Source organism: Hemibagrus wyckioides, linkage group LG17 (assembly GCF_019097595.1).
Source record: "Hemibagrus wyckioides isolate EC202008001 linkage group LG17, SWU_Hwy_1.0, whole genome shotgun sequence".
NCBI classification, from domain to species: Eukaryota; Metazoa; Chordata; class Actinopteri; order Siluriformes; family Bagridae; genus Hemibagrus; species Hemibagrus wyckioides.
The window spans coordinates 8,994,126-9,003,711 of NC_080726.1; the positions used below are offsets into that span (position 1 = coordinate 8,994,126).

General features: G+C 38.3%; 1 protein-coding gene across 1 annotated transcript; it reads left to right on the forward strand.

The window, feature by feature from the left end:
* LOC131367875 (myelin-associated glycoprotein-like) lies at positions 1–6,140 on the forward strand. Its single transcript, XM_058413494.1, has 7 exons — positions 1–87; positions 1,021–1,086; positions 1,194–1,568; positions 3,541–3,834; positions 4,176–4,275; positions 4,608–4,640; positions 5,540–6,140. The coding sequence occupies exons 2-7, from the start codon at positions 1,041–1,043 to the stop codon at positions 5,694–5,696; spliced, it is 1,005 nt and encodes a 334-aa protein (XP_058269477.1). The 5' UTR covers positions 1–87; positions 1,021–1,040; the 3' UTR covers positions 5,697–6,140.
* The last annotated feature ends 3,446 nt before the right edge of the window (positions 6,141–9,586 follow it).

Sequence of the window (9,586 nt, forward strand, 5' to 3'; positions counted from 1 at the left end):
GAAAGGAGTTAAATATATTTGTAGAGCAGTTTTAGTAAATCACTCATCAGATACAGAATAGTTTTTCTGCATCCAACATCCGAAAGTGTAAGTTAATTCTCCTACTATTTATATAATTTTAATAATAATTCTTTCTAGACAATATTAGTGTTGCTATTATTGTACAGTTTTGTTTTATCTGTATGCAAGTGTATATCATATTTTATATAATATTTTCTATTCACAATCATGTTTTCTTTGAAAAGCTATACATGTAATATAAAGTTAAGGAAGACAACATTTGAGTGAATTTGAATCCAATCCAAATTTCTTTAGTAAGCAGACTTTAATTTTGCAGTCATGATCACAGTAAAGAAATCTATGAAATTTTTAAAGGTTGACAGGAAATGTTAGCATTGTCTAAAGTATATGAAAAACACGTCTGGTCTAAATATACTTTATAGTAGAGTTTTTCTGGCTATAAGAAAGCAGAAGCCGTTTCCTGTTCACACAGAGATCCACCAAATAGTTTTATTAGAAGTTTCACTTTCCCAATTTCACATTAATCCATAGATTAATGCCATTAGGTAAATAAATACATTAATAAAACTGATTTGGTGATCTGATCATTTCTATATCATTTATGAATGTTTTCATAATTGGCATGATAGAATTACCACTGATGGTCATAAGAACATAACTTTATTATTATAGTCTTTTTTTGGCAACATTTCACCAGATTTCCTACAGCTTAACTAAACATGTATTAAGTGATGTATCTCACATCACTTAAACGTCTCTCAGTTTATGAACTAAGCTGTGAAGGTCAGGGGTTCACAAACCCCTGTTAGTTAATAAAATGTTAATAATTGTGTTTTGTCATTTTCACCAATGTAAATCAATTAAACACTTGATGGTGTTGAGGAACACTGAAGGAAATGACTGGCCTCCACTGTTTCAATTCAATTCCATTTCATTTCCCATTTCATGTATTAAATGCTGGACAGTTAAATGACCTTGTGTACAAATGTATTTAAATAGATCACAGTTCAAGTTGCAGCATGGATCTGCAGACAAAAATACTGTTCAGCTGGATTTGTCTTCAAGGTATAGAATAACATTCACTTGGGTTACATGATGTTTCGATTTATTTCATTCTTTATTAAATACAGCTGCAAGTAAAACATAAAAACTCTGTTTATCATCTTCCACAGTGATCTTTGCCTCTGTTTTTTCGGATGTGTGGAAAGCAGAAGTTGCCACTCCAATCGAGGCCCTGGTGTCATCTTGTGTCGTGTTGCCCTGCACGTTTAATTACCCTGCTGCTCAGTATCCTGAGTCTCTGGTGAAGGGAATCTGGCACAAAACAGGAGACACGGTGCATCGTATCTATGATGCAGATAGCTATAATGTTGTAGACAACTTTAAAGATCGCACAAGGCTTGTTGGTCGATTGGGTCAGAAGAACTGCACACTGGAAATTAATGGAGTGAAAGACCACGACATTGGTCCATACTGTTTTAGAGCTGAAATCAAAAATTTTGATAAATTCTCTTTTGAGGAGGCGTGTGTGCGCATCAATATGATACGTGAGTTTGGTTTTAAAATTGACACATTTACCAGATTTGGGAAATAAGCATTTCAATAATGATCAAATATACACTATATTGCCAAAAGTATTCGCTCACCCATCCAAATAATCAGAATCAGGTGTTCCAATCACTTCCATGGCCACAGGTGTATAAAATCAAGCACCTAGGCATGCAGACTGTTTTTACAAACATTTGTGAAAGAATGGGTCGCTCTCAGGAGCTCAGTGAATTCCAGTGTGGAACTGTGATAGGATGCCTCCTGTGCAACAAATCCAGTCGTGAAATTTCCTCGCTCCTAAATATTCCACAGTCAACTGTCAGCTGTATTATAAGAACGTGGAAGTGTTTGGGAACGACATCAACTCAGAAATGAAGTGGTAGGCCACGTAAACTGACGGAGCGGGGTCAGCGGATGCTGAGGCGCATAGTGCGAAGAGGTCGCCAACTTTCTGCAGAGTCAGTCGCTACAGACCTCCAAACTTCATGTGGCCTTCAGATTAGCTCAAGAACAGTGCGCAGAGAGCTTCATGGAATGGGTTTCCATGGCCGAGCAGCTGCATCCAAGCCATACATCACCAAGTGCAATGCAAAGCATCGGATGCAGTGGTGTAAAGCACGCCACCACTGGACTCTAGAGCAGTGGAGACGCGTTCTCTGGAGTGACGAATCGCGCTTCTCCATCTGGCAATCTGATGGACGAGTCTGGGTTTGGCGGTTGCCAGGAGAACGGTACTTGTCTGACTGCATTGTGCCAAGTGTAAAGTTCGGTGGAGGGGGGATTATGGTGTGGGGTTGTTTTTCAGGAGCTGGGCTTGGCCCCTTAGTTCCAGTGAAAGGAACTCTGAATGCTTCAGCATACCAAGACATTTTGGACAATTCCATGCTCCCAACTTTGTGGGAACAGTTTGGAGCTGGCCCCTTCCTCTTCCAACATGACTGTGCACCAGTGCACAAAGCAAGGTCCATAAAGACATGGATGACAGAGTCTGGTGTGGATGAACTTGACTGGCCTGCACAACCCGATAGAACACCTTTGGGATGAATTAGAGCGGAGACTGAGAGCCAGGCCTTCTCGTCCAACATCAGTGTGTGACCTCACAAATGCGCTTCTGGAAGAATGGTCAAAAACCCATAAACACACTCCTAAACCTTGTGGACAGCCTTCCCAGGAGAGTTGAAGCTGTTATAGCTGCAAAGGGTGGACTGACGTCATATTGAACCCTATGGATTAGGAATGGGATGTCACTTAAGTTCATATGTGAGTCAAGGCAGGTGAGTGAATACTTTTGGCAATATAGTGTATATATACATTAAAAAAAACAACCTTTATTTAATTAGTGGCATATACTGCATGCACTACCAGTTGAATGTTTTTGACATGTTTGGTTAAACTTCAAGAGTACAGTATACAGTATTTATCAAGATACTCTAGAATGTTATATTTATATTGGAACATATTAGTGCTATAAATTATGTAACACTGGACAAATGTAGCTTATTAATATTGTAAATGGGTCATTTATCTATAGGCTTAGAGTAAAGGGTTCATGTTCCACTTGACTTTAACAACACCTTAATTTACAGTTTTATTATAAACTTGTTTGTTTTTTTCCTTATTAATTTGCTGATAGTAGGTAAACTAATAAAATGTAAGTAATTCCACAAAATGTTTGACTGGCAGTGTTTATATGTCTTATGAAACTCAGTTTTGTTGTATAAGAAAGATCAGTGTTGTAGCATCATTAATTTAATAACTTGTTGTAAAAGATGCTTTGTTAAAATTACGTGTAATATTTTTTTCTATATGAGCAAGTAGTTACAATTGTGAACGGTTTAATTTATATTCTTAGACTAGACTAGTTAGATATTTAACCTATTCTTTCCTAAATATCATCCTCATATTAATTAATTTGGAAGTTATTAAGATTTTATTTAACAGTAATAAGTATGCTTTGTACTTTGTATACAGCTGAACCACATAAACCATCTCTGGATCATGACGAATCTGTGACAGAGGGACTTCCTACCCTGTTCAAGTGTTATGTCACACACACCTGTCCCACACACCCCCCAACTATTGAATGGAGTCGTTCAGATGTTAAACCCCGTGTGACCAATAAGCACAATGGCCATGGAGTTTGGGAGGTGGAGTCCCTCCTGTCCTTCACTGCCACACAGGAGGATGATCACAAGGACATCACCTGCACTGTCACTTTCCACGGCGACATCAAATCTCAAGTTACTCACAAGATATACGTAAAACGTAAGACGAGTTAGATTGCATGTCCTTCATAAATCAGGTTCTTATGATTGGCTTTTCTAAACTAAATCCTCTTTAACACCATATATACAACTAGCAGGTCTTTCCCAAAAGTATTAACTTAAATATTACAAGAAACTCACTATTTGACTATTGTTTCTGAAGTGCCCTATTTACAGTATATGTGACTCTTTGCAAGCATACATGGTATATTTTATGTTAATATTGTTGCAAGACACTTACTACAACTTATTGAAGCAAATAATTAAAGGCAGATATTTTCTTTATAGGCTCATGAACAGTATCATTAAGTGTTTAAAGGCACAAAAATGAATCTTTTACAGGTAAAGAAAATTACTCTCACATCATTATTCCTGTGGTTGCTGTGCTTGGAACCATCATTCTATTTGGAACAGGATGTTTCTTCGTGATCAAGAGATACAAGTGAGTCTGAATGAAACTGAAGATTCCAAGTTGCTGACGTGCATTATACAATTTTTCATGTTTCTGTAATATAGATTTGATTTATTAATGTTGTGTTTCTGGTATTTATGAAATTCTCAAAATTAGTTTAAATTCTTATGCTAATATCAGTTAGACATTCATTAATTCATCTTCAGTAGCTGGTCAGAGATAAGGTGGCTCCTCAGCTGATCTGGTGAACACAGGGCGCACACACAAATGCGCACACACACACACACACACACACTTATTCATAGCTAGCCATGACTGATATAATAGTTTTGGAATTTTTTTTTCTTTTACCTTACGATTAGGAAACAGATTCAAGACCTCCAATCTGGAAATGGGTGAGTAAATAATAATATAATAATAATATATATTATTATTATATAAATATAATAATATTCACATTAGACCATTGTGTTATTTTTAATCATTTGGTGGTATAAATGATGTTAACTGACTAGCTAACACCTGTATTGGGAAACTGTGCAATTAACTACAATTGTATTTGCATCCATTTCCAAGAACAAATAAGGAATATAGGAATATACAATGGGAAAAGCCCATGCAGAAAACTCCATTCTCTCTAAACCAGTATCTTAAATTACTGAGAGATCATCTACAGTAGACATGCAGTAACCTGCTGTCTTATTTAATTAATGAAGAGGGAAAATGTGGTTTCCTGTCATGCCATGTTTACAGGCTACACACTATGATGATGTTGTACACGTTTGCTTATGGCAGTACTGATCTGTTTATGTTAATAAAATCCAATTAATGCAATAATAATTAAGACAATACACACTAACAATGCATAGTGAGAAATTTTATTTTTTCTTACATATGGTAACTTTAAAGGGCCACTAGAAAAAAATAAACTAATAAATAATAAGGGTATGTTTTGATGACATTTTGGCCATTATATAATTATACATTTTTTCTGTTTATGTGATGCTTCATTCTAACAGTAACATTAAATTTAATAATAATGATTGGAAATTACTACATACCAGCATTATACACTTAGATGTGGATAAATTATTTAGTAGGTAGGGCAAGTCAACTATACAATATAAATTTTGTTTTTGATTTTTGTGTCAAAAGAATTACATTAATACATTTTAATTTATGCAGTGCCTTACATAAATTAAATTAAATTTATACCCATTGAGCTTTTCCTCATTTTGTCATGTTATTTTTTGAATTACAAAATTTGTTATTTATTTGCTATTTTGCAAAGCAGAGGGGCAGGCTCTGTGGATTTGGCAAAGGTAATTCTTGAAATGGAGGAGCTGGGACTGGAGGTGAACCAGATTTTGTTTTCTAAATCCACCCTGGTTACCTGTAGAAACCTCTCCACATCCCAGAAAGAAGAAGTTACCAAGTTACTGAGTTTCTGATGTGTTTTCTCCCTTGCATTTTCACACTCATCTCATAGAACACTGCACTGAGACTCTTGGACAGAATCCTCAAGTATTGAAATTTCCAGTATTTGGACTTCTATCTTCGTTTGCATATATAGATCTGAATATATGTGAGGCTGTTTCTCTAATTTATGCTGCATTATTAAAGTTTTCATTTGACTTAATTTTCTTTTCTACAGATATTATCATATATTTAATGGTACTTCAGTGAGTCAGTTGAAGTATGACCCCTGATCAAGTGGTGCCTTGACAACCTATTATCTGCTGCACCTGATGGTTTTTTAACCAGTCTTCTGTCAACACAATGGAAAACACTAACTCGTTCTAGTGTATGTAGCAAACATCATGAGAATGTCCAGAGACCTTTACTCTTTATTAAAATAGCACTGTAGCTTTGATTTTTGTCAGAGCTCTGAACCAAAGTTTGGTGCATAAACTCCTTTCAGTTGAAATGACAACACTGTAACCTGTTTGAATAAAACAACTTAAATACAAGATTTGTTTCATCAAATCTTCCTTTCACTTTTCAGCAATTATATCATATGAGTAGGATGGGATTGGACGTGTGATTTGGACTTTGCCGAAGAACAGAAGCAGATAAGAAGATTCCTCAGATACCCATATGAAAGTCTGTGGTAGATACAAATGATAAATATATAAAACTATTCAAATATACAGAGCTGCAGTAACATCTACAGTAAGAACTGTCCAAATAACTGTTTATCCCAAATCTGTATACAACACATTCTGTATTGGTTCAAACTGATATATCTGATGATCTGATGGATCTGTGATATTAGCCAAACAACAGAGTGGTGTTTTGTGCAAGATTTGCAAGCAGAAAATGCTGCAGTACAGCTGCAGACTCAAGTTTCTAATTCTCGCATCATTTTATTATCCTTCAAATTCCACACATTCCTGTTGCAGCTAGCCTCCTTCTGTGTCTGCAGGCTGTCACTGTATCTAAAATGTATTCCTCATGCAGTTGCATACATCTTGCACACACAAAACCTTTCTATACAATGTTTGTTAAGATATGCCTAATGTTGTTGTTGTTCTTTGGGCTGCTTCCTGGTTAGGATCACTGGAGCAGATCATCTGCTTGTTTGGATTTGGCACAGGTTTTACGCAAGTTCAGACAGGCATAGGCCCAGGCTGCATCTGAGGATGCCATATTGAGATATTGTGCCAATTTGTCTACAATTTTGTCAGTATTAAATTCACAGGTGAAAGAGGCACTGCCATCTAATGCCACAGTGACTCTGCATGACCTGCAGCCTGAAGTCATTTTCATGGCACATTCCAGGCTCTGTTCATATCCCTAAATGAGCAAGCCAGAGGCCACTGCCTGAATGATGATGCCCCCTGCACTATTCAACAGGTTATGGTGGGTACATATATATACTGATCAGGCATAACACCTGCCTAATATTGCGTTGGTCCACTTTTTTAATATATTTGCAGAGCATCATGCTCTGTGTATTCTGACACCTTTCTATCAGAACCAGCATTAACTTTTTTTTAGCAATTTGAGCAGCAGTAGCTCGTCTTTTGGATCGGATCACACGGGCCTTCACCATGAACCCTGTCGCCGGTTCACCACTGTTCCTTCCTTGGACCACTTTTGATAGATACTGACAACTGCAGACCGGGAACACCCCACAAGAGCTGCAGTTTTGGAGATGATCTGATCCAGTTGTCTAGCCATCACAATTTGGCCCTTCATCAATCTCGCTTGAATCCTTACTTCTTCTTCTTTCAGCTTTTCCCTTCAGGGGTCGCCACAGCAAATCATCTCTCTCCACCTAACCCTATCTTCTGCATCCTTACACTTGCCCATTTTTCATGCTTCTAACACATCAACTTTGAGGACAAAATGTTCACTTGCTGCCTAACAGTGTTGGGCCGTCAGGGCCAGCAAGGCCTTCTCTGCTGGCCTAAACAGCAGTTATATGAATCACTGACTTGCATTTTAACAGTGGTGGGCCGTGCATTTCACACCTAGGCCTTCACCGGTGTCCTTCCTGAATTAATCCACCTCTATACCATTATTATGACGCCACGACAATAAATACTATTCAACTGTTAAATAGCAAAGTAAAAAAGAATTTAGGCTACACTATTTCACACCTCACAAGGAATAGTCAATTTTATTATGGTTACTTTTCTCAAAAAAGACATTCTTGATGACGTATGCAGCAAACTGCAATCTCCGGAGGACACAGCATCTGAAATGAGATGCAACGAATATAGAAACACGGTATAACAGTGTGTTGTGTCACAGGCTCTTGTAGTGAACATGAATAAAATTACATTACATATAGCAAAAAACCAAATTAACACAATTCTTAAGGCCTTAAGTATTTTTAAATACTTAAGGCCTTCAGAATCAATAGTGCAGGTGTCCGTAGCTTAAAATAAGTGGCAATGAAATTGTTACATTAACCAATCAGATTTCGAGTTGGTGTCACTGGGGCCATCTAGCAGATATATATATAAATATATATATTTTAACTCACAATGGCTGACAGAGGAGAAGAAATCGATTTGGTCGCAGACATCCTTACAAATGCATTTTCAAGGCAGATAATAAAACTGACTATTCGTTGTGAGGTGTGAAATACCGTAGCCTAATTTAATTTTTACTTTGCTATTTAACGGTTGATTATTATCTATTGCCTTGGCATCATAATGTTGGTATAGAGGTGGATTAATTCAGGAAGGACACCAGTGAAGGCCTAGGTGTGAAATGCATGTGAAATATATCCCACCCACTAACAGGTGCCATGATGAGGAGATAGTGTTATTTACTTAAACTGTCACTACTCAATGTTATGCCTTGGTATATATATACAGGGGTTGGACAATGAAACTGAAACGCCCGGTTTTAGTATGGTGTAGGGCCTCCTTTTGCGGCCAATACAGCATCAATTCATCTTGGGAATGACAGATACAAGTCCTGCACAGAGCTGGTGGGGGTCCTTACGGACTTATTCAACCTGTCTCTAGCCCAAGCTATTGTGCCCACCTGCCTTAAGACCACCTCCATTGTGCCTGTACCAAAAAACTCCTGCATCCCGCCTTAATGACTACCGCCCAGTAGCGCTCACCACCATCATCACTAAGTGCTTTGAACAGCTGATCCTGGCACACCTCAAAACCTGTCTTCCTGCCACCCTTGACCCTCATCAGTTTGCTTACCATCAGAACAGGAGCACGGAGGACGCAGTATCCATAGCGCTGCACTCAGTCCTCTCTCATGTGGACAATAAAGACACCTATGGCAGAATGCTTTTCCTGGACTTTAGTTCAGTGTTTAACACTGTCATCCCTTCCAAGTTAGTCACCAAACTTGGAGACCTAGGCATCAACACATCACTATGCAACTGGCTCCTGGGCTTTCTGACCAACAGGCCCCAGCGTGTTCGGATAGATCACCAATGCTCTTCTACCCTCATCCTTGGCACCGGAGTGGCTGTGTGCTGAGTCCCTTCCTCTACTCTCTCTTCACCTATGACTGCAAGCCTGTACATAGTTCCAACACAATTATCAAGTTTGCAGATGACACCATGGTGATTGGACTCATCAGTGAGAACGATGAGTCAGCGTATAGAGAGGAGGTAGACTGTCTAGCTACGTGGTGCACTGACAACTACCTGCTGCTCAACACTACGAAGACCAAGGAGCTCATAGTAGACTTCAGGAAGGAGAAAGGTGATGCACACGCACCCATTCACATCGATGGAGAGGTGGTGGACCGTGTCACTAGCTTCAAATTCCTGGGTATCCACATCTCCGAGGATCTCTCCTGGACTACCAACAGCTCCAGTCTGGTCAAGAAGGCTCACCAGTGCCTCTTCTTCCTG